This window comes from Zingiber officinale, chromosome 11B (genome assembly GCF_018446385.1).
Source record: "Zingiber officinale cultivar Zhangliang chromosome 11B, Zo_v1.1, whole genome shotgun sequence".
NCBI lineage: Eukaryota > Viridiplantae > Streptophyta > Magnoliopsida > Zingiberales > Zingiberaceae > Zingiber > Zingiber officinale.
In genome coordinates this window covers 57,254,713-57,281,340 of record NC_056007.1, presented here as the reverse complement: position 1 = coordinate 57,281,340, position 26,628 = coordinate 57,254,713, and the positions used below count along the sequence as shown (strand labels likewise).

The 26,628-nt window shown below is 38.0% G+C and overlaps 2 protein-coding genes across 2 annotated transcripts; one reads left to right on the top strand and one right to left on the bottom strand.

Moving 5' to 3' along the window:
* The first annotated feature begins 14,989 nt into the window (after positions 1–14,989).
* Positions 14,990–18,820, top strand: LOC122034269 (ATP synthase subunit beta, mitochondrial). The gene is made up of 9 exons (XM_042593445.1): positions 14,990–15,564; positions 15,999–16,074; positions 16,165–16,253; positions 16,368–16,485; positions 16,559–16,662; positions 16,754–16,912; positions 17,064–17,288; positions 17,387–17,698; positions 18,448–18,820. The coding sequence occupies exons 1-9, from the start codon at positions 15,091–15,093 to the stop codon at positions 18,562–18,564; spliced, it is 1,674 nt and encodes a 557-aa protein (XP_042449379.1). The 5' UTR covers positions 14,990–15,090; the 3' UTR covers positions 18,565–18,820.
* Positions 18,821–19,900: 1,080 nt separating this feature from the next.
* Positions 19,901–22,566, bottom strand: LOC122035154. The gene is made up of 8 exons (XM_042594548.1): positions 22,287–22,566; positions 21,673–21,935; positions 21,271–21,342; positions 21,111–21,178; positions 20,874–21,024; positions 20,712–20,792; positions 20,541–20,630; positions 19,901–20,449 (listed from the first exon to the last, which is right to left on the bottom strand). Exons 2-8 carry the CDS (start codon positions 21,931–21,933, stop codon positions 20,348–20,350), a joined length of 825 nt encoding a protein of 274 aa, XP_042450482.1. The 5' UTR covers positions 21,934–21,935; positions 22,287–22,566; the 3' UTR covers positions 19,901–20,347.
* Between the last annotated feature and the right edge of the window lie 4,062 nt (positions 22,567–26,628).

Sequence of the window (26,628 nt, the reverse complement as noted above, 5' to 3'; positions counted from 1 at the left end):
GAAAAAGACCAAGGTCTTAAATTGATCCTAAATTCCAGAAGTTTAGGATTAAAAGCACACTAAGTGTTTGAATAAATGCCAAGGCATTTTGTTATAAGAGAATTAAAGAATAACAAGTATAAGGAAGTTATAGTTAAAAAGAAAATAAGTATTTTACTTTTTAATGGCATGTACCGGACACAAGGTCCATTGGGTGGGCTCCTAGATCGCCCCTAGGCACAAGATCGCCTAGAAGTACCTTAGTAGTTTCGGGATTAGCTACTTCGACTCATATTAAGGATGCGCGCAAATTGGTAAAATGCCGGGCCCAAGAGAAGGTGATTATTATTTTGAAGTATATAAGTATAAGTTTTTGAACAAATGAAATAAGTTTCATATAGTTCTAAAATCAACAAGTTTAGTTCTTTATTCTACCATGTTTATTTAGTAGATGAGTAGTTTTTCATGTTTACCTATTGGATGAGCAGCTTTCATATGTTTAGCTTTATTCCTAGCATGCAGTTTTATCCTTGTATAGCATGATTAGCTATTAGTATTGCATGAGTAGATTTCTTAGCTTTTCTTTGCTATTAGTTTGACATGAGTAGTTATGTTTATGTTTTACTTTCGTTTAGAGCATATAGTTTCTAGATCTTTCTGTATACATGCATATTCATGTTTTTGTGAGTTAGATAGCGCTTACTAAGCAAATTTTGCTTATAGACTGCACTTTCTCTTACTGCAGATAAAGGAAAGGAAAAGATATAGAAAGGAAGACGACAAGGAGGTGGTCGAAGGATGTGTGATGCCAGGACTATGGAAGCCTTGGGACTAGGAAGGAGTTTCCTTTAGTTTTCTTTTTCTTTTGCTATGTTAGAAGTATTTGAGACAGTATATGTTATTTTGATGTGATTAGGACATAGTAGATGAATTGTGTTCTTGTGTGGTGATTTGTGGTATTGTTTTCTTTTGGTTTTGATACTTATATAACTGCGTGAGAGTTTGTTATCTGTTCCAGCCGCCTGTGGCTGTGTATATAGTGTTTGTATATCAGTTTAAGATCACCGGTACAGGGGAGACTCTGTCGAAATTTTTCGGTAGGGTTTCCATGTGGTTTTTAATCATACCGGTTAAGTAGAGTTAGTAGCTAAGTAACGGTCGCTCTTAGAGAGTAGTAGTAGTAAGAAGAGTGGTCTTTACACTTCAATTATCCCACCCATAACTCTTCCAATCCAAAAATACCCCCAATCTAATATCAATATTAATTAAATCAATCCATCTACTCACCACAAATAAATCTAAACAAGAATAACCAAACCTTACAACCCATTAAAACACCTAATCTAGCACATACTAATGAAAATAACAGAAATACCTCACTGGAAATCACCTACTGTGAGGTTTTTGACAGAAATTTAGTAGCTTAAAATCCTACAAACCTTTGCCCGATAGCTACCAAGGTTGTCCTGCACCAAATTCTTTTAGGAATCAGCCCATAAAGCAACTGTATAGAAATGAATTCACTGGAACCCTAACAAACAGAACCTTACTCACCTCAAACAGCTCCCAAATCTTCAACCGAAACCTTACAGCTACAGGAAGTGAAGGGGGAGTGATATGCTCACGAAGAATCCACCAAGAAGTTAATCCAATACCGCCCACGAGTCCAGCATCAGGAAGAACATCACAAACGAACCCAATTACACAAGAATCTTTGAATTCATAGCACTTCCCGACACTTCCTTACCTTAACCAATCACCTCTAGTTGGTGGCGTGTGATCCACTTCCACTGATGATGATCCAGTTCACCCCCCCAGCGAGTAGATCGAAGAGGAGAGGAAAAAGAAGCTCGATCGGCTAGAAAAGACAAGAATCAACCTCTCCCCGTCGTGCCCTAGCTCCACCGGATCACCATCGACCGTCCGCAAGAAACATCCACCGAGACGCCTGCTCAAAAGGAGATGATCGGTACCCTTCGAACTCCAGCGACCCTTCTTCAAGCAACTCGGCAAGGTCGAGGTCGTGGTGGTGGACATGCACCGGCGACGTCGGGCCATTCGTGCGAGAGAGGAAGAGAAGCAGGGGAAGGAAAACTCTATGCCTCGGGAGGGAGAGGGAGAGGGAGACTCGGTCGAGACACACTGGAGAAGGAGATTGTGGTCGGCGGTGGGCTCGCGGCGGCCGGCGATCAGCGCGATGGCATCATCGCGCGCGCGAGGAAGGGTTTGGGATCGGGATCGGGATCAGGATCGGGATCGCAGAGGTTTGGGGGGAAACGGCGATGGATTGGGGAGAATAAAAGATAAAGGATTTTATAATTAAAGCATTTCCTCACTTAAACGGGATATCCCAAACAGGCTTTATCCGAACCCGTCAATTCATCCCCTCAAAACCCGTCATACGAGCTCCGATAAATTCCCAGAAAATTCCTAAAAATTCTGAAAAAAAATTCTATAAGGCTATTTCCCAAATAACCTTATTAATAAAATTTTTCAATATCTTACATTCTCCCCCACTAATAAAAATTTGGTCCCCAAATTTACTGGTCAATTCAGGGATCCTCATCCAAGGGTGACATCCAAATCACATACTTATATACCACTCACTCCAAGTATAATAACTAAACAGTATCCTCATCTACTACTCCCCCCTAGTATCATAAACATATGTCCAAACATGACAATCGACCTCCAAGTGAATAGCGACAACTCTGTGAGCTATGAACTCACCCTACTCCCGCTACTCCCACTCTGTAATCTAGCCAACTACGGGATAAATCAACTACCTTCGAAAACCAAAATCCACTATCATCAGATCCTCCTACATCTGTATAAGGTGCTCAAACTATCCATCAGTCTGAGGGTAAAAATCTATACTAAAATGAAACTTCGAACCCAAAGACTGCTGTAAAATCGATCAAAACCATGATATGAAATCACCGACCTCTATCCAATACAACACTCAGAGATATACCATAAGGTCCGGTAATCTCTCTTGATTATAATCCTGCTACTCAATCCAACGAATATGTCCTACAAATCAATAGCTAAAGAGTCAATTCTTCATCCAACAATGATTACCCAAACCATCATATCCTCTCCATGTCCTGGATAATCCCACAACAAAGTCCGTCAAAACACACTCCCAACTCCACTCAAGTATCCAAATCAACGGAGGCAATCATACTAACATCTGATGTTCAACCTTCTCTTGCTGACATACTAGACCTCAAGCTACTAAATCCACGATGTCTTTTTTCATATCTTTCCACCAATAAGAATACTCCAAATCTCTATACATCGGGTGTCACCCGAATGTATTGCAAATCCATATCAATGTGTTTCCTACAGTAACTCCTCCCGGATAAGAAGTGACTCGGGAACACACATGATCTCCCACGAAAATAAAGAATCTCATTCTCATTACATGAGATTTCTCACTACTAGCACGAGATTACTCCGCTTATGCTATATCAGAACTGCACCGACTCCTAGATATGATACATCTGTGTAGAGTACAAATCCGTCTACACTAGAAAGTACAACTAAGACAGTGCAGTTAACAACTTCTCGTTTCAACTCCTGAAACTGATCTCGTAAGCATCTATCCAGGAAAATTCCATACTCATCCTGAACAGCCCAATCAACGGCATAAATGCTGGAGAAAACCCTCAACTAATCTTCGATAATGTCCAGCCAGACCACGAAAGCTATGAGTCTCCTGTATAGACTACAACTACTCTCAACTGGTAACAGCTTCTATTTAAGTAGATCCACAAGTGTACCCCTACTGGTGTAACCATGTGTTCCAGAAATCTCACAGAAGATGATTAAGATACTCACCACTGAACTTCACATATAGATGTTCCCGTCGAAACATCTCTAGAACTATGTGAAGATAATGTACGTGTTCCATCTCGGATCGGAAATAGATCACAACATCATCAATGAAGATAATAAAAAGTGATCCAAACACCCTAGGAATACCAAACACGTCGAGTCCATAAAAACATCTAGGGCACTGTATGCCTAAATAGTAACACCAAGGACTTATAATATCCATACAACAGACATTCTCAACTATAAGATCCCTCAACAACAAGTCTGTAATCCAATCACCAACTACAAATCACCAAATCCATAAATATCACAGATATACTACACTACATATCACTATCAACATCAAACACCAAATAATAAATCAAGTCAAATATCCACTAATGAATCATAAAAAGATCGCCTATCACCACACCTGATCTCCCAATATTCACCAATCTCCAATCATCCTCAACATCAATCAATCATACTAGATAGTCTCCTAAACAATGATAGGGAAAAACGAAAGCATCCAACCCTCAACACCTACTGCCAACAAACTAAATGTATCCATAAAGTCTGTCAAATCTCATCATCTCATCCTTTCTCATAATCAAATATCCACAGTAAAAGAATGTCAATCCAAAGTCAAAGGGTCACACAATCTCCTGACTAAGAGTCTACCCATCAAGAGAGTATCTCCACCACCCTCATAATCATCCTATATATGTCCCTCGTTCCCTCGGATCGGTCTAGTGGTTAGCACATGAGGTGTTGCCATAATGAGGTCTGGGGTTCAAATCTCGGCAAAACCGAGGTAAATGTCTCCCTTATGTGCTAGTCACTATTTCAAAGGCTAGTAGTCGCCCGTGATTTACCTCTTCCGTGTTGGCCCTGAGACAGGTTGGCGGGGGCACTGGGGCGAGCGTATTCGCCTTTTGCCACAATCCTATATATGTCCCTCGACAAATGCTGATAAAAGGGTCGAATCCTCTATCCTAAGATATAGACTACAAGATCTGGTAAAATGATCACGTGGTCAAGGTCTTAAGACACTTAATAAGGACAATATTAGCTTAATCGTCTAACCATTGTCTTGTACCCTATCAAACTACAATTGCTCCATCTTGAGGTTCAGGATGAATTAAATACTTCAATTATCCATTACAACCCATTGTTAACTCTCCTTGTTAACATACTTCAATTATCCCACCCATAACTCTTCCAATCCAAAAATATCCCTTATCTAATATCAATATGAATTAAATCAATCCATCTACTCACCACAAATAAATCTAAACAAGAATAATCAAACCTTACAACCCATTAAAACACCTAATCTAGCACATACTAATGAAAATAGCAGAAATACCTCACTGGAAATCACCTACTGTGAGGTTTTTGATAGAAATTCAGTAGCTCAAAATCCTACAAACCTTTGCCCGATAGCTACCAAGGTAGTCCTACACCAAATTCTTTCAGGAATCAGCCCATAAAGCAACTGTATAGTAATGAATTCACTAGAACCCTAACAAACAGAACCTTACTCACCTCAAACAACTCCCAAATCTTCAACCGAAACCTTACAGCTACAAGAAGTGAAGGGGCAGTGATATGCTCACGAAGAATCCACCAAGAAGTTAATCCAATGCCTCCCACGAGTCCAGCATCAGGAAGAACATCACAAACGAACCCAATTACACAAGAATCTTTGAATTCACAGCACTTCCCGACACTTCCTTACCTTAACCAATAACCTCTAGTTGGTGTCGTGTGATCCACTTCCACTGATGATGATCCAGTTCACCCCCCAGCGAGTAGATTGAAGAGGAGAGGGAAAAGAAGCTCGATCGGCTGGAAAAGACACGAATCAACCTCTCCCCGTCGTGCCCTAGCTCCACTGGATCACCATCGACCATCCGCAAGAAACATCCACCGAGACGCCTGCTCAAAAGGAGATGATCAGTACCCTTCGAGCTCCAGCAACCCTTCTTCAAGCAACTCGGCAAGGCCGACGTCGTGGTGGTGGACATGCACCGGCGACGTCGGGGCATTCGTGCGAGAGAGGAAGAGAAGCAGGGGAAGGAAAACTCTATGCCTCGGGAGGGAGAGGGAGAGGGAAACTCGGTCGAGACACACTGGAGAAGGAGATTGTGGCCGGTGGTGGGCTTGCGACGGCCGGCGGTCGACTCGGTGGCATCATCGCGCGCGAGAGGAAGGGTTTGGGATCGGGATCGGGATCGCAGAGGTTTGGGGGAAACGACGATGGATTGGGGAGAATAAAAGAAAAAGGATTTTATAATTAAAACATTTCCTCACTTAAACGGGATATCCCAAACAGGCTTTATCCGAACCCGTCAATTCATCCCCCCAAAACCCGTCATACGAGCTCCGATAAATTTCCAGAAAAATTCTGAAAAAAAATCTATAAGGCTATTTCCCAAATAACCTTATTAATAAAATTTTTCAATATCTTACAGCTAGTCTTGTCACATCCAGAGTAGTTCATATGTCCTACTGTCATATATTGACATCCATATTTTCGACTATTGAGGGCATAGATGTGACATGGGGGACGGTCATTCCCCTTACCCATTATGATGAGTTTGGGATGGGTTCACTTAGGCTAGCGCATATAGATGTCACTACTCAGAGGGTCCTAGCATGGGTGGCCAGGCCTCCGCCAGCCAACCCAGCCGAGGATGAGCCAGTTGCTCCGAGAGGGCCTGAGGCAGACGCCGAGTTCTTTGCCTTCTTTGCTCCAGGCGAGGGAGAGGACGTGTTAGAGTTCACAGCCAAGGATTTTCATGGACAGCCCTCCAGTTCGGCAGGGTCCTCAACCTCGACTCGACGATCCACCTCTTTATCTATCGAGGACCGACTCACGCGTCTCAAGGCTTACTCCGCTCAGACACGACGACTTATGTTGGATGAGTTCCGCATGCTTCGTACAGACATAGCTTCCGGCTTTGCCTCTCTTCATCAGGGACAGCCAGCTCCCGAGTAGCCTCTTGCACCACCTCTAGCTGACAACCCTCCAGCTGATGATCCTATTTGTTGATACTATCCTTTCATGCGTTGTACTTTGGACTTTGGGCATAGACTTTCATCTGCTACTATTATCTAGTTAAACTTTTGTCGATTAGAGTTTAGTTACACAACCTAACTTTCTGCTTACTAATTTCTATTATAAGTTACTTAGTTCTGCACAGCTAGTTAAACTCTTGCTTAGTTTCTTTTATAAAACTTCTAGGAAAAATGTTGATTTCAAAATTCCAACTTTATTAGATTTTCAAATTGGACTTAGTCTAAGCACTTACCTTTAGATATCATGTTCCTCTAGTATCAGCCAGAGCATCTCACAAGCACACTAGGTATAACTTGTTTGTGTTTGTAAAACTTAGAACGAGGTGAAATGCATAGGATACAGCCTAGACTTCAGAATGCTTATTTTTGTGCATCGCAGGAAGTCTGGGCGTTAAATACCAAAAATACAGTAATCAAGTTGAGTGATCCTAACTTAGTCAAATCTAACTGGATTGTCAACTTAACTTGACTAGCCAAGTGGAAACTGTTACCTTCTAGGTAAGCAGTGAGTAGCTAATGGTTAGACATTTGACTCAGGAGATTAAATAAATACTCATGCTTGGACTTTAGGGCTACCTAAATTTAGATGAACGACCTTAATTCAAACTTTTACAAGTTAAGCTCCTTCCTCTTAGCAGCTAAAATTCAACTATCTTTCAAAAATTATCTTTTAAAATTTTCAATATTTTCAAAATCTAGCTAAGTACTTTTCAACTTCAGCTATATTTTCTAATAACATTCTCAAAACTATTGTTCAAAGGCTTATTAAAATAATTTATATAGCCGTTTTCATATATTTTTGCAAATGCCCTCAAAACTTAACTAATTTTGAGAAAAATTCTATAAAGTCCTTCAAATCTAACCAACTTTTCTCACAAAGGTTTTTCGTTCAAAGGTTACCCAAGTACTTTTTTGAATTTTGGTTTCTCAATATAACCCTTCAATCTATCTTAAAAAGATCCTCTCTGAATTCTTACATTTACTTAGCTAAATATTTTACAAAAATAATTTCTTAGTTAAAAATTTAACTAAGTATTTTTTTAAAATGCTTTGATTAGTTAAGTTAAGTACTTTTTCAAGGTATAACTAAACACTTTTCTCAAAATCTTTTCAAATATACTTAAGCACTATGGTTTTTACTCTCCTTGTATTTTGATGTATGGCAAAGGGGAGAGTAGCAAAAAAATTCAAAAGAAAGTTCTAATTAAGGGGGAGCCTTAAACTATAAAATTCAAAAGAAAGCTCTAATTAAGGGAAGCCTTAAACTTTAAAGTTTTAGGTTAAGTTTTTTTTGCATCTAAAATTATTTACTTATGCTTGCTTATACTAAAACTTTAAAAATTATTACTTATGCATCTATTTTTACTTAACTTTGAATTTGAGTTGTCATAATAAAAAAGGGGGAGATTGTTGGTGCTGGAAGCATCCGACGATCAAACCTGTATTTTGATAATGGCAAAGGGTTCAAAGTTAAGCTGCTTTGTGATCTAACAGTTTGAATAAGCTTGTAGGAAAGTCCTAAGTGTACTTAGGTAAAAGTCCTAGCTGCGGTTAGGCAGGTGGAAAATCCTAGGGGGTGATAACCCTAGGTCATAGGGGGTGGTAACCCTATGCGAAAAGTCTTAGCGAGTCGAGAGCTTCAGGCAAAAGTCCTAGGGGGTGGTAACCCTAGGTGGAAAGTCCTGGTGTCACGAACCAGGTGGAAGACTGGACGGGTCGGGGAGCAGGCGTCCAGCAGAAAGTCCGGAAGCATCGAGTACCGAGCAAAAGTCCAGTCGATCTGGAGGATCGTGCTGGCAACAGGTAAATCTCCTGAGTGGAGTAGGTGAGGACACGTTCCCCGTAGAGGGAACAGTAGGCGTTGGGTCGACCTACGGTTTCCCGTAGAAAATCTGAAGTCAGACCCGGACAGTTCAAAAACTGTCAATATCTTAATTCATAGTTATTATATGCTAACTTTGTTTTGCAGGGTATGTGCTTGGGACTAACACATTTTGCAGGAACAAAGGAGCAAATCACACCTCGGATGAACAGTGTCCGAGGCGCCTCCATGGAGCTTGGAGGCGCCTCGAGTGCAGACTGTGAGTTGGCTGTGAAGAGGTGCTGGAGGCACCTCGGACGGAGCTGGAGGCGCCTTGGACTAGTGCTTGGAGACGCCTTGGACTATCATGGAGGCGCCTTCAAGTGGATAAGCGACGAATTCTTCAGCGCTGATCCACGTGGCTAACTCGCCGTGTTGAAGGTGTCTTGGAGCTTAATGGAGGCGCCTTGAATACTCTTTATAAGAGGGTTTCGACCAGGAGCTTAATAACACACCTTCTAAGCGACCCTTTTGCGACAAGCTGCCAACGAGAAGTTCCCGAAGGGCTGTAGCAACATCCCGACGACCTGGAGCTCCATATTTGATATTCTCATTGTCGGTATTGCTTTCTTTACAGTTCAAATTGTAATTAGTTTGTAATAACTTTTCGAGCTTATAGTTGTTGCCCACCGGAAGTGATCAACGATTGTGGGCCTTGGAGTAGGAGTCACCACAGGCTCCGAACCAAGTAACTCCTCGTGTCTTTGTGTGTGATTGTCCTTTTAATTTCTGCTGCATTTATCTCTCGAGTTTTACGAATCGAACGAAATCGCCACGAGCGTTATTCACCCCCCTAGTGCTTCTCAATCCAACACCCTCCTCTTCCTCTCTTTCCGCTGCCGTTGTAGATGTCGGAGACGCTGCCAGCACTACAGTCTATCGCCACAGCCGCTTTTTCCCCTTTGTCACATGCCTCCTCCATTCTTCCTCAGTCGTGGCCACCCTTATCGTCGGTTAGGCACGCCATCGACCATCCCTTCTTTTTCTGACGTCATCACCCACTCCACAGCCCACAGCGAGTAGTTCTTAGTCGTCAGTGCCACTGCCGGCACCTCAAATCCGTCGGTCCGATTCTCCGGCGCTCGACCATAGTGTCGTATGCCTCCAATGTCGATCAGGCCCCCGAGCCCTCATTGTTATTATGTTCTAACCAGACTTGTGTGATGTTTTTATGTCCCAGTCTGCGTGCCGATCTCATATCTCGGCCTGTATGTCGATCTCATATCCCGGCCTGTGTGTCGATCTGTAACGACTCACCTTCTACTGACTAGGCTGTAAGGCCGGGGGTTACATTACGCTAAACTATTCTTAAGATATCTGAATATTAAGGTGCGGAAAAACTGAACCAATTAAACTCCTTACTATTTACTATAAAATCTGGAAATTTTACTCCGAATACACTTCTGAAGTTGTACATATGCTAAAGAAGGGAACTTAACTTTCTACTCGATCAAAAAACTGAAAATAGACACTTCTAGCTGAAATCAGACATTCCAATTGATCGGCTGATCGATTGGAGTTATCTGATCGATCCACTGATCGATTCAACGTGCTACTGTGCACGGGGTCAATTCTGGACCGATCGGCTGATCGATCCAGCCTGGACAATCGATCCGATAATCGATTCAGAGGCTCTATGTTCGCGGAATTAAATTCCCCGATCGATCGATCAGCTGATCGATTCAACAGCTTACTGTTTGCGACAGATCACTTCCCAATCGATCGGTTGATCGATTGGGGACCCTCCAATCGATCGGCTGATCGATTGGAGCTCTGATTTCTGTTGCATTTCAGTAATTGCGTGTACAACACGAATGTATCAACCACTAACCATTTGAAATATTACTAAGCATGACATGATTCATAATTTACTGACTAACCTCGAGGTAACTAGAAGTCCAGGCATAACCTAGTGCATACTTTCACACTTCATGACATTTAGACATTCAAAAGGTGTAGAAAACAAATAAACTATAAGGAGTTCTAATCCTTTAACTTGCTGGTCTCCAAGGTCTTTATTCTAAATTCCTTCTCACACACATCTTGTAGCATTGCCCTCCAACCTCCGCTAATCCATCTTCCCTTTACCTTTATCTGCAGTATAAGGAAAATGAAACTATAAGCTTGGAAGCTTAGTAAGAACTATCTACCTCACAAAACATGCATTCGAAGAAATCATGCTTTCAAAAGATGCTATTTGAAATTCATGCTGATGATCATGCTGAAAATGCTAAAACATGGCATATGGACATACAAGTCATAGCAATCAAAGACTGAACATGAAGCTATTTGTTATTTCAACAAAAGAAAACTAACTGAGTTGAGCTATTTTCACATATCTGCTTTGTGAAGTTTGAAAACTATTTTTATAATAGATAAAAATAATAATCATGTTGTTGTTGGGTCCGACAACTGTACTTGCTATGCGCGCATCCCTAACTAGACCTGAGGTAGCTAGTCCCGAATCTAGTAGGGTTTACTAGGTTATATAAACCTAGGGAAAACTATGGGAGCCCAACCCAAGGACAACTGAGAGTCCAGTACAGTGCCACTGATAAAAGTAAAATACTGTTTATAAACTGATTTATCTTATCTTGCTTTTACTAGGTTATCTGAACCTAGAGCTAGGTTATCTGAGCCTAGAGGCGACTGTGAGAGCCCACCCATTGGACCGTAGTCCCATATAAACTGAAGCAAGACTAATTATACTATTTAAAGTGCATCTAAAGCACTTAACTGAACTATTAAAACGCCAACTATAGCATATAACTGTTTTAGGCATTTTATCGAGCACCTGGTGTGCTCTAACTCTGCATATGGCTGCACTAAGAACATAAAAGTGAACTAAGAACCTAAAAGCATACGACTAGCTACTTATACTGCAGGTGAGAGGCTACTCACTTCCTGCACTAAGTTTTCTTACAATCTGATCACTAGGTTTCCGGAGAAGAAGATCTCTTCGACGATCCTCTTACATCTACACGTTCTTCTCATGGAGGCGAGCGTCCTCGTGCCGGAGACGTCGCCGAAAGGTGCTCCTACGACCCTAGGGATGGAACCCTAGTTCTCTTGGGCTTGGGCGCCGAGAAGGTGAGGAGGAGAAGGGGTCGGCGGTGAGGGTTTGAGGGAGAAAGGAAATTGCCGATCCAAAAATAATAAATCTCTACTTAATTTCCCTATTTATATTAAGTGATTAATACCACCCAACTCGCCCATAAATATAATTGTTCTCCTCTTCTTTCAGCACACCCCTGCTGGGGCCCCTTGGTTACTAGAGTCATCTATAAGTCGTAGGGTCCAATAGGTCTCGGGTTCAATTCCCGCTTAGGCTGTTTTACGTTTTTATTTAATTTTGCTACTTCTGCTACTCTAAAAACTCTATAAAAATATTCTAAAATTCCAGAAAAACTATAGAATATTTCTAAAATTAATTTGAGAATTTTCGGGTGTTACACGATCTCATCTCCCAGCCTGCGTGCCGATCTTATATCTTGGTATGAGTGCCGATCTCATATCCCGGCCTACGTGCCGATCTCATATCCCGGCCCTCATGCTGATCTCATATCCCGGCTTGTGTGTCAATATTATCTCCCGACCTACGTGCCGATATTATCTCGCAACCTGCAACTCGTTGTCCAGCTCCGTGCCGCGTCTTGCTCCGCTTTGTCAGATCCAACCCTTCATCCGGCTCGACATCATTTGCTCTTCCAGGTCACAACAACTCGACTAGCGTCCCATCCGAGGGCGCCCCCTGGGCCAAGGTACGTTCTTCGTTCATATTCTATATGCATTTTATTATTTTATGTCTTAGTCTGTTACTTATGTACTCGTTAGATCTGCCTCGAGCATCGGGATACCAGGGGTCGGGGCAACCCGGTCGCTGGCTGCAGGTAGCATTGACCAGAGGATTTCTGACGACTTGATCAACATAAAAGTCATCTCAGTATACCCCTTCCGAGATATCACAATTCGATCAATATTCCATCCATCTCATTCGTGTGGTCCGTCTGACTCAATTTTCGGATAAGATCAGTTGTTATAATAGCATTTAAGTGGTTTTAATTAAGTTGGATTAATTTTAATTAAGGTTGAGCAATTTTAACTATATTGATAAAAATTATTTTAATATAAAATATTATATGGTTAACCATTTTAATTAAGTTGAAGCAATTTGACCAAGATTAATTTGACTAAACTCTACTACAACAATTATTTGTAGTAACTATCCTTATAACAATTGTGTATAATAGCGCTGAAATAATAACAATTTTAAAATAAAATATAGATGATATATTATTGTTTTTAATCATTAATAAAGAGCGTGCCATTTTAAAATAAAAAGGGTTTTGGTAGTTTTGTCAACATTCTTTTTTTAGCCTCTGAATACGGTGAGATGGAGATTCCTAGACTACAATTTAAAGGAGTAGGCAATCATGAGCTAGCAGAATTGCACATGTATATACTTTTATGAATTTAATTTAAGGATTAAAAATAAATCCGATATGACGATTTAATGTAAATCAATCAAAAAAAAAAAATTGGGTTCAGATGGAATATTTTTATATTCAGATCAAGATTCGGATTGAAAATTTTTAAATCGGATTTGGGTTAGATTCGAAATAGGTTCGGGTTGGATTCGGATTGAGTTTGGATTGATCTGAATTTAGAGTTTAATAAATTTTTTTAGAGTTAAATCGATATTTATTTTAAAAATTAAAATATTTTTCTATATATTATAATGATGGAGTATTGAAATAAAAATAAAAAATTATATGAAAATAGTAAAAAAATCATTTTCAATCGAATTTTCATATTATTCAGGTTGAATTCGGATTGATCGAGTTCAAATTCAAGTTTAAAAGTTTCAGGTTGAATTCAGATTCAGATCGACTTCGGATTAGGTAAAAAAAATTTAATCCGATATGAACATAATTCGATCTATCTAAATTGGCACTCTTAATTTAATTCCGATGAAAATTTTTAATTTAATTAAATTGAATTTGTCAAAAATAAAAGGTTAAAATATTATTGAAATTGTAGTTTCAAAATCACCATTCTAACGACAATTTATCAAAAGGCGTAGGTAGAAATTTAAATTTACCAAAAGGTGTATACTACTTTGGTATTTATCAAAGAACGTACTTTTTAAGTGCAATTCCTATTTTACCCTCCTGATAATTTGACTTTTTCTATCATTTTCTTTTCTTCACTATATTTCTCTCTCTTCTCTTTTTTTATCAGCAGAACATATGGACAACATTAGTCAATTTTTTCATAACATTTTAATACATTTGAAGAAGCAAAAATAAACAACGAATAACATATTTGAACTTTTTGCATTTTCAGAAATCCACTGGAACTAAAATGAGTGCAATCGGAGCTCTCTAGGTCGATTAGTGGGTTTCGGTCAAAACCTACTGATGGACCTAGAGAGATTCGATTGTACCCATTTCAATTTCTATGGATTTCTAAAATTACAAGGAGTTCAAATATGGTGTCCATTATCAGGCCTGATATGAGTGTAATCAGACATCATATTTGAACTCCTTATAATTTTAGAAATCCATAGAAACTGAAATGAGTGTAATCGGAGCTCTCTAGGTCCATCAGTGAGTTTTAACCGAAACCCACTTATCGACCTAGAGAGCTCCGATTGTACTCATTTTAGTTCTAGTGGATTTCTGAAATTACAAGGAGTTCAAATATGTTATTCGTTGTTTATTTTTGTTTCTTCAAATGTATTAAAATGTTATAAAAAAAATTAACTAATGTTGTCTATATGTTTTGCTATAAAAAAAGAGAAGAGAGAGAAATATAGTGAAAAAAAAAAGAAAACGGTAGAAAAAATCAAATTATCAAAAGGGTAAAATAGGAAATACACTTAAAAAAATACGTTCTTTGATAAATACCAAAGTAGCATATGTTTTTTGATAAATTTAAATCTCTATCTACGTCTTTTTGATAAATTATCGTGATTCTAAAATTTCAAAAGGACAAAATATTTATAGTACTAGACAGGTCACTCAAAATTAAGTTAGAGATACGATGTCAAGTAAAATAATAATAATAATAATAATAATAAATTAAATATATAAACAAACCCAATAAAAAAAATTTGAGATATTATGTGGATCAATTCTAGGCCCAACAAAAACAAAGCCTAAAACTTAATCCAAGCCTTACAGTTATCGGGTCCGGGTGCCATGATTTCGGTTCCTGCTCCCATTTAAGTCCGCTGGTATCCCATTTCGTCCCCCTCACAGCTCGCCATTTGAGCCCTAGCCAACTAACAGAGAGAGAAAGCGAGTAGACCGAGCCGCCTCGCTTGGTTTCTACCTCCGGCCGTTATGGCCACTCGGCGCCTTCTCTCCTCCCTCATCCGCTCCTCCGCCCGCCGTTCCCCTGCGCTACGATCCCCCTCTCCGGTATGTCCCACCCCCAGGGCACTCCCTCGCCCCTCTCCCGCCGGCTACCTTCTCTCCCGCGTCGCCGAGTACGCTTCCGCAGCATCGGCTTCCCAGACGCCCGCCCCCACCCCTTCCAAGGCTGCAGCGGGTCCCAGTGGCAAGATCACGGACGAGTTCACAGGTGCGGGCTCGATCGGGAAGGTTTGCCAGGTGATCGGTGCCGTCGTTGACGTCAGGTTTGAAGAGGGTCTTCCTCCGATCCTGACGGCTTTGGAGGTGCTCGATAACCAGATCCGTCTGGTTCTCGAGGTCGCCCAGCATCTCGGGGAGAGTATGGTGCGAACCATCGCTATGGACGGTACTGAGGGGCTAGTCCGCGGCCAGAGAGTCCTAAACACTGGATCTCCCATCACAGTAAGTCCTGATTGATATAATAATTAATATCAAAGAATATAGTAAGTCGCAGATGAACGAACGAAGAAGAAATTTTTTTTGTTAGTGCCTCGGCATTTACAAGATAACAGGAGAGATCCTATGTGGTCACATGTTAGAAGCTTAATGTTTTTTTAACATTTATGATATTTCTTACCTGGATGGCAAATGTGACGCGTACAGTTTCAACAATTTTTGGCCTTCTTCAGTTCTTTATGCATGCTATTGACGTCTTATGATATAAACTGACCGAACATGACCTGATGGCTTTGCTCAAACGTGTATGGCTGGTTGTTGATCGTTTCACTTGCTGGAACATTGTAAAGCAACAATAACGAGCTGTTTATCAATTTTGCTTTTATTGATCGGATGTGATTTTGTGGACATTATTTGTTTGTTTTTGGTCCAATTATTAGGTTCCTGTTGGCCGAGCCACTCTTGGACGCATTATGAATGTCATTGGAGAACCAATTGATGAGAGGGGAGAAATAAGTAAGATTGCTTGCTTTTTCGTAGTTATTTATTTTTGTTAATTAACGTGTCAATATGATTTTCTTATTCAATTCTCTTGATGATAAACAGCAACCAATCATTTCCTTCCCATCCATCGTGAAGCACCTGCCTTTGTTGAACAGGCAACTGAACAACAAATCCTTGTGACTGGAATTAAGGTGCTTCTTTACGCTCTTCTCTACCCATTTCTACCTATATTTTCTTTGTTATTATTGGAGATCAAATATATCTTTTTCATGCAAATTATAGTGTATGTCTTATGAGATTAACAGGTCGTAGATCTTCTGGCACCATATCAGAGGGGTGGAAAGATTGGACTTTTTGGTGGAGCTGGTGTTGGGAAGACTGTGCTCATCATGGAATTGATAAACAATGTTGCAAAGGCCCATGGTTTGTTCTTGTGAGAGGCCATTGAGTTGAACTTCATAGTGTTTTTGTCTGCAATGTAATATTTGTTCTGTAGGTGGTTTTTCTGTCTTTGCTGGTGTTGGTGAGCGCACTCGTGAGGGTAATGATCTCTACAGGGAAATGATTGAGAGTGGTGTCATCAAGCTGGGAGACAAACAGGTATGGTCTCAGGAGCTCTCTTCATGCTTTCTGTATTTATTTTTTTGCATTTTTTTTGTTCCTCATCCTGTGTTGTTATAATGTGTCATAGAATGAGAGCAAGTGTGCTCTTGTATATGGTCAAATGAATGAGCCCCCTGGTGCTCGAGCACGAGTTGGTTTAACTGGGCTGACTGTTGCTGAGCACTTCCGTGATGCTGAAGGACAGGATGTGCTTCTTTTTATTGACAATATTTTCAGGTTCACCCAAGTAAGTTTTTATTTTACTTTTGACTATATTTTCAGGTTCAACTTTCTATAAAATACTAATCTGTAGGAAAATGTTGTCAATTCTGTATTTCACTGATTAATGAAGCTGTTTGTTGGCAGAATAGTTTCTTATGTTTCTTCCAACCTTGTAGGCAAACTCTGAAGTTTCTGCCTTGCTTGGTCGTATACCATCTGCTGTTGGTTATCAACCAACACTTGCTACTGATCTTGGAGGTCTCCAAGAGCGCATTACGACAACGAAGAAGGGTTCCATCACCTCAGTGCAAGCTATTTATGTGCCTGCTGATGATTTGACTGATCCTGCTCCAGCAACTACTTTTGCCCATCTTGATGCTACAACTGTGCTGTCGAGACAGGTTTGTTCCATGTAGTTTTTTGTTATGTATCTTTTTCAGGCTATATATTTTAAAGTGACATTTGACAATAACTATGACATACTTTTGTTACTGATTAGATTTCTGAACTCGGTATCTACCCTGCTGTTGATCCTCTTGACTCCACATCAAGAATGCTTTCTCCACATGTGTTGGGAGAAGAACACTACAACACTGCTAGAGGTGTTCAAAAGGTTCTCCAAAACTATAAGAATCTGCAAGATATTATTGCTATCCTTGGGATGGACGAGCTCAGTGAAGATGATAAGTTGACTGTCGCTCGAGCTCGAAAGATCCAGCGGTTCTTGAGCCAGCCTTTCCATGTTGCTGAAGTTTTCACTGGTGCACCTGGAAAATATGTTGAATTGAAAGAAAGCGTGAACAGTTTCCAGGTCAGTTTATTCTCAACTTATGTGTTAAAATTGTGATTTTATTATAATATTATTGTGATGAATCTCTTATTGTGACTTCTGGTCTTTAGGCTTGTGAGGGTGGAAGTTAGGGATGGTAATATAATTTCGCTCCATCTTGTTTTCCCTCACTTTCCTAACACAACATTTGATGAAAATACAGTGTTATAACTTTTCTCATTTGTTTAGGTTTCTCCACATGATCTTGTCCCACAGGAACCTATTTGATTTTTTTTACTGGGTGAATGGGAAATTAAATCCTCTCTCTGCTACACCCTATTACTGTCTATAGGCAGAGATATTGGCAGCGTTTGGTTGGCAATTTTACATTTTCATTTTCTTCTGAGAAAGGGAAAGTATTGTTTGGTTGTAAATTTCCACATTCATTTTCTAGAAAAGGAAATATCATTTAGAAAATTAGAAAATGTCTAGAAGTTATTTTATAAGAAATGGAAACATGTGCGTTTTTTGAAAAACGAAAATAGAAACCAAAGAAACCAAATGCTCCCTAAGGTTCTAGTCAGTATTCCATTGCCAATTTCCATCCCACTAGTTGTTTTAGCTCACAATATATTTCTCAGATGTTGTGGAACCATTTTTTCCCCTCCTTAAATGTGCAACTCAGCTGCATGATTTTTCTCACGCCTTGTTTTTTTTCTCAAAACGCTTAGTGTATTATGGTCAGATAAATGCTTATGTAGGTAATGCTCATGCGGTCATATTATTTGCAGGGTGTTTTGGATGGGAAGTACGACGACCTACCAGAGCAATCATTTTACATGGTTGGAGGCATTGAAGAAGTCATTGCAAAGGCTGAGAAGATTGCAAAGGAGTCTGCTGCATCATAGAAAATTCATCTCAGGCATTCAATAATTCGAGAAATGGAACGGTGGCTTTGTTGAATTCGCCAGCTTCTTTATTTCTTTGTATCTTAGCTGGCCGAGTTTTCATTTTTCTTCCAGCATAGACATAATGGTCTGGGAACTTTTGCCAATAATCAGATGCAGGGATTGATTCCTTTGTATCGTCTAGAAACCTGCTTGCCAAACAGTATCTGATTGTGTATTCTGGATTAGTTATGTCCAGTGGAATTTAGCTTTCATACTGATCTTGTTTTTCGTGGCTTCATTGTTTTTATTTACGAGTTGCACCGTCTTCAAAGGATCTTAACTGTTGTTAACTTATTTTGAAGTACGAATAAATTTGCAAAGTGTAATGATACAACTATGTTATAATAGGAGTGGATGGGATTGAACGGAATAGAACGATAGAACATAATGAAACGGTGAATGTGTGTGAAAATTGGAATGTAGCGAAGGGATCGCAAGAATGATTAATTTTGTTATTATTTTCTGTTTGGTTGCATTAATAGGATGACATGACAAGTGGAACATGTGACGACTCTATTTGCTGGGTGAGTTTGATTCGTGAAAAACAAACTGCTTGTGATGTGCCAATTAAAAAAAAATGCTTTATCCAATACAAAGTTTTTTTTTTTAAAAAAAAATGAGATGTTTAAAATAGCTAATAATTTATTTATTGATTAAGGTGTTCTTAATCCTAAAGTTGTACTAAATGTGTTATTTAAAAATACGAGAATCGTATTAAATGTTTACTTGGATATTTGTTTCAGAAATGAGAGTTTAAAGTACTCGAATAAAAAACATAGTATTGATACTCCTTCCATAATGTTGATTTAATAACCATTTTGTAATTAAACTAATGATTTTAAATCAAAGGGCCTATTTGACAAATCCAACCTATCAATTACCCTCTGTATTTGCTTTGCATTGCATGTCAAGCTCAATAGACCAACTCAACTTGTTCACCCCTTTCGGCGTGTCATACATACTCTATTCGCATGACTTCTTTGGTGTCTGAAAACTTTCATTTTGTTCTTCATCTCTCTTTTTGATGTTTTTTTTTATTACCTTTCTTTGTATATTTGAGTTCTTAATATATTTATTTCATTACATCTAAATGATTTGTTCTCCATATTTAATCACCCGTTCTAGGTTTTGAACTCCCGTATCTTTGCTCACCTAGTCAATCATCCAACTCGATCATCTCACTGAACTAATATTATTCTACATATTCTTAAGCTACAAAACCAATAGAATGAAATGAGTGATTTCTTCAAATTGTTATGTTAGCAACCAAAGTTACATGATAAATCTAATCGAATAAGAGATCCAAAAACTTGAAAGGGTGTATTCTGCTATATAATCATCATGTACACAATTTGCACTACATCTTCTTTGACACGAAGAGAGTGACAACATCAACAAAACTACTAATTACAAACTTTACAAACTAACTTCTTTTAGGTACAACATCATGTTTCCGATGTCTCCTAATTATCTAGGATGATCTATCCCACCATTGAGCTATATTGGTTTATACTCTATAACTTCACTAATACCCTTGTTATTTGTGTATGCTCGCAAATTCTTGGAACCTCCTATATAAAGTATTGGACGACAAACAAACCTTATCTCACTAGATGTATGAAACATAAACTAAGAATTTAGCACATTTAGCATTTTGCAATCTTTCGAATCCCTTGTGGGTTTCTCCATTATCTCTTTAATTTCCTCGTGCCTCACTAGAGAAGATACCAGTAGACGATAGCTAATGAACGCGGACAAGATATGGGCGGGTTTGCATCACTTGCAAAGAGTGCAATTGCTCGTTCTCCGTTTGAGATACTGAAACAGAAGTTTCATTCATTTCCTGCATTTATAAGTAGCAATGTTGAGTAAGCCTTTGACTCGAGATTAGATATTCTACCTGAAAAATGTAACAATGTAAACACAAGAATTACATGTAGTTGTCGCCTTTGGTAGAATGTGGTAATGGCTCTCAATATAATGTACAGAGGTAATACGATGCCAACAATCCTCAATAGCAACAGCTAAGTTTTTATCAAAGAGCAAATGTCAATATTAAGTATAGGGGAATGCTTTAAGATGTTATGAGATTAGTAAAACCTTACTGTGAAAAATGGGATTGAATATTGCTCAGTTCCACTTATCATAAAAGGGATAGAATGGCGTAGAATCAAAACGACCATGAACTGGAACCGAAAGCATTATGTTTATTAGAACAATTTACGCTAAGAAGTTTTAAGTTTTGCATATGTGAAGATGGAACTCACTGAAGCAGCAACGATACGACAATACATAATGCTTCGATCGTGAGAAGTTGCATAGTCATTATAATTGGGTCTGAGGTAAACGCGATTAGTTTGAGTCATTGCTATATACTGATGACTCTGAATATCCTGTCTCGAAATTTCCCAATTTCCCCTGAAGATGTATGCTATGACCAATCAAAAACCACTGGGAGACAAATACTTTAAGCACTTTGATAAAAAAAGAATCAGAAAGAGCACCTGAAATTCATAGGACTAGTCCCGTAAAGAAACAACTTTGGAGGAGCAGTATATCCTGGTTTAAATTGCTGAATCGAGTACACATCCAAAGTAACAAGAGACAGTCACGATACCATTGCTAATCAATATTAAGATTAATAAGCAATACACTAACAAGTACCTGCAGGCATATCTCACATTTGGTGTCACCCTTCTCATTACACCACTTTTGCACACACTTGCGATGAGCATACTGCAGAAGTAAAAGGTTTCAAGAAGGAATTGAAGGAGATAAATCAAGAGAACCACGGAAAAGGCTTGCATTAAGGAGCATACGCGATAACAAGCCACATAGTTTGAGTGAAGGGACAAGATTTGTATGTTAAATCTACTAGGGAGGACTTCCAATTTCGACAAAAGATTCTCATTTCTTAGATGACACCTTGCAAACCAAGTTCTTTCTTGAATTTTCACAAGGCGGCATTACTATGCTAATGTTACTAAACAATGAAACTACAAAATTCAGCCTCACCTGAAACGGATACAAATAACTAAGTGAATTGACAATGGCAAGAAGGTTTACCTTTAAGCTTCCGCAGCAAGAGCAAGGGATCTCCATGTTAGTATCCTCATCCTCGTCTTGGCAAATTCGACATTCGACCAATTTACCATCGAATGTACCATTCGCATTGATTTTCTTGTTCGGAGTTGAGTCGACTTCATTCGCAACTGACAATGAAGCAATTTTTGTGTTTGACCCACCTTGGTTTATACTCTCAATGGCAGCTCCAAGGGTTGACTCTGTTAGCAATCGGTCCACCAGAATCACAAAATGGTCCCCCATCACTTCACAGGTCAAACAGAAAGAATAACAAAAATTTAGATTTAAAAGAAAATTCCACAGATAGAACTAAACTCATTCAGGAGAAAGTATTTAACTTCGACAAGCAATTGATAGCGGGAAAATTTAAGAACCCTAGCATCCAGAAAGAAAGGGAGACGTAGATGTCGACGATTTCTAAATTTCTACAATTTGGAAAATTTAAGAACCCTAGCTAGACCCAGACATCGAAAAATTTTCAGAAAAAGAAAAGAAAAGAGAAAGAGGATCTAACAAGAACTTAGAAGTATAGTTAGGCACCAAATACACATGAACGGAGAGAGAAGAATAACACAATCGAAGGAAGCAGCGCTCACCATCAAAGAGCAGCAAGACAAAAGGTGGAAGCTTTTCTTCAAGGTCTTGCCTTTCACCTCAGGAGAAGATCCAAAAGCCAAACAGGGAGGAGGAAAAGGAAGAAATGGAGTATGGATAGTTTGGAGTGGGGGAAGATACGGAATTGGAGGGAGAGAGGGGAGAACAGGCAGAGAGAGGGGTTTTTAAGAATCAAGCATTAAATGGAGATTTTGCTATCCCAGCCGTTTCTTCCTTTGATTATGATCTAAGCTTTTCAAATATGCCTATTTGTTGATTATTTTTGCCTACCATCAGCGATCCCTTTCTATAAGCTACAATTGATTTTTCTACTACTTTGTATTATAGTAGCAAAATATAAAGTTAATGATCAAGTGTCCAATCAACTCAACATTAGCATTAAGATAAAAATCCAAAATCTTGTTGGACAAAATCAACAAGGTAGATTATATTGTTGGCCAACTTAAAAAAATTAAATATGGATCGTAAAGTTGACCATCAAAAAAGAATTAAGATTATTATGGCATCATTAACCAATACGCAACTGAATTAATTCGCAGTCATTTTCCAACCTCTTGAACTCTATCCATCTAATTAAACAGATGAGCAGTGTGATGATGGCAGAACAAGTTTTTAAATATGGCTGATTAATTGCAGATCTATTAGAAAATCTAGTTATGATTTGGTTCTGGTTGCGTTGGCTACCTCCCCAATCCACTCTGCCTTTTGGGTTGCTTGCAGCATGACGCCAATCACAGATTAAACAATGCAGAGGCTCTAATGGCAGCTGGCCAAGTGTAAATTTGGATGATGAAATCATACTTTGTGGTTGACCAACCTGCCACCTCTCTATTTCCACTCCATGACTCATCCCACTTTGTCGCTAATGGATTAATTAGGGTTCAGAGTGGAGGGTGGGGCACCACGAGATGCCGCTGTGGGAAGCTTCTTGAGGGTTGAGGCTGAAACATTGAAGTGGACATCGTCGAGCTCATCTTATCTTAGTTTGGTGTAAGATGATCAGGTCAAGTTTATCCAATCCAATACGATTTTCATTTGGTCATTGTCAAAACACAGTGAGAAGCAAAGAGCAACTTGGAAACATATTGGTTTTCTTAAGCAATAGGATTCCATCATTGCATATTATCTTTTAACTTAAAATTCTCTCTCTCTCTTTTGAATTCAATTTTTTTACTTTTATTTTCAGCCCAAAACAAAGATGTCATTCATTCTCTATTTATTGTTGGTGTTATTGTTGTTGTTTGGTGTAAACACAACAGTAAATTGGGGAATCTAAATGAATTGAATCAGTGTGAGAGGGCCTGTCATTGGATCCACAAAGAGCTGAGGTTGATTGGACCAAGAATTGACTAGACTTGTTATCTTTGTGGATTGCTGCTATAGACCCCAGATATTGATACATCATTCATTCCTGCTGCCACACTGTCCATTTTTCAGTCATCGAAAGGTACGAGTTTTCACATGTTTTCCACCATTCATTCTGCTGCAATTAATGAAAGGTTGAGAATTGGTTCAATGGACAAGCTCTATGATAATAACTAGGGCATTCAACCTTATCTTGTATCCTTATCCTTCCATCTGATCTCCCCAGGTACTACTATGGTAAAATATTCAGGATTTCTCTTATCCTTCCTCTTATTCGAGGATTTAAAACTGATTATTTTTTTTTTGAAAAAGAAGTAAAATAAAAAATAAAAAAATTATATTAATTTTAATCAGAATTACTCAATAGCTATGAGAGCAAAGTTGTTGAATATGAAATTTTGTAGTCTTAAAGCATGCAATGAAAAAGAGTATTTGTTCCAAGTTCAACTTAAACAAATTAAGTTGGCCTCGTTGTTAAAATACTTCATAATCACTCTGCTGTAAATCGTTATTTTTCAAAACATATATCTGTCAAAAATTGATTTCCATTATATTAAATCGGTCGCTCCCTAATTAATTGAACACCCTACTAGGGCTTCTGTTGTAAAAAAAAGTTAGCCTAAAATTCAGAAGGATTATAGGAAAGGAACATCCAACTGCAGTTTTCAATCCAAGAGGACCAAGTCAATCGGACAAGAATATCGAACTGATATCGCCTTGCATAAAGAATGCACGTATTGTTTCAATTGCAGAAAAGAAGTTTCAAAACAATTCCACGTATCAAGGTGGAAACATTCAGATAGAACAAACACTTGCAGCTTACACACAGTTCACAGCAAAATCGTATGTATCCCTCATAGATAGTCTAACTACAAAAAATTCCAATTACCTGGCCGACCAGAAAATGTTCTGTCTCCTATAGAAAAAAAAGCTCCATTGAAGACGTTATTAGTGAAGAAAACGCACTACAAAGTGCTTCCTAAAAATAGGAGCATTAGAGTCCCTATAGGGTATTTAATTGGTTAGAGGATGATAAATTTATTATAATAGAATAAAGATCAATTCTCGTGTATGCATGTTCTGAGGAAAAATTCTTACCACCCCTAGCTACTTGATGACCGGTTATAAGTTAATCCTATGATTTACCTCATTTCATATAATCTGAGGATGCCTATGAAAATACCTAAAATGAGTATAATCATTTTTTACTTCTACAGTATAAAAATAATCTTAGATAATATATAAGAGCATGAGTGTTAAATGGATATAACATCTCCTCTCCATTGTGTGTGGGCATTATAATACCCACTCACAAGAGAGAGGAGAGAGGATGTTGAAATGTTTGAACACCTTCTCTCTTAATTTTTTAATATTTTTTCCTTTTTTAAATTATAAAATTTTTAATATTATTTAAAAAACTAATAAAAGGGATGAATAAGTGGATGGTGTGACCCATAAATAATTAGTGTTAATGTTAAAAGGGATTTGAGTGAAAGAAATATACTGTTATAGTAAATATATGGCAGTGGGTCCCATACTTTTTGATGAGGTGGTGAATATTATAACGAATTAGTGTTGCGGATGCTCTAATGAAATAGTCAATCTTCAATTACATAATAAAATACTAATTTTTTTTAACCCATTTCAAAATTTTGGAAAAAAAATAAATTGTTAAGTTTATGTAGGTAAAAAAATTTATTTTTACTAACTTTACATGTATATATACACATGAAAATATAAATTTAATGATAAATTTTAGCGACGAAAAATATTTATCATAAATCTACAATAAAATTAGCGATAAAAAAGAAATCGACATTAATCAGTAACAAAATTAGTAATAAAATTTTTTTTGTCATAATTAGCAACAAAAAAATCTTTCATCACAAAATCTATGGCTCAAAAAATTATTGTTGCAAAAGTCGTTGCAAATTAATGATGAATTAAAACTTTGTTGCAAAATTTGCTTCATCCTAAATTTTACTACGAATTCCATATTGGTTGTAAAATTTGTAACAAACTCAAAATTCATCACAACTTTATAATAAATTACTAATTCATGCAAAATTTACACCAAATTTAAAATTCATTGCAAATTTAGCTTAAAATTTATTTCTTCCCATGTGTGTCCCTAATCCCAAAAAACATAAATTTTGCAAAGAATTTCAAATTTGTAACAAAATTTTTAAAGAATTCAAAATTTATCACAAAATTTGTAACAAATTCAAAATTTATTCCAAAATTTAACCTAAAAGTTCTTTCTTCTCATGTGCCTCCCCGATCCCTAAAGCCTAAATTTTTGCGACAAATTTTGAATTCGTTAATTGCAAATTTTACAACGAATTCAAAATTCATCGCAAATTTTACAACATATTCAAAATTTGTTGCAAATTTAGTCTAAATTTTCTTGCTTCCCACTTGTGTCCCGGATCCCTAACCTTAAATTTTGTAATGAATTTCAAATTCGTCACAAAATATATAACGAATTCAAAATTTGTCACAAAATTTACAATGAATTCAAAATTCATCGTAAATTTATTTAATAAGTTGTTAAGAGTTTTATTAATAACATTGTTCACAAATGTTATTCACAAACGTTATTCACGAACATTATTCATGAATGCTGTTCACGAATATTATTCATGAACGTTGTTCATGAACATCATTCACGAACGTTAATGAGCTAAACACATATGTATTCAAGTTTGTTAATTTGGTTAAACGAGTTGTTCAAATTTATTCATTTAATTGATCTTGTATATATTGAATGAATATAAATAAGTTATTGTCAAGTCGAACACTAAGCTTGTTCATGAATATTTAGTTTATTTACAATCTTAGCCAAGAGGGCCCGAGTCGTTTCATTCCTCGCATTCGAGATTCGCATCATAGATGCTAAGATACAATTACGATCTTGCTCATCCTTGTTTTTTCTTGAAGAAAAACCCCTAATTTTTA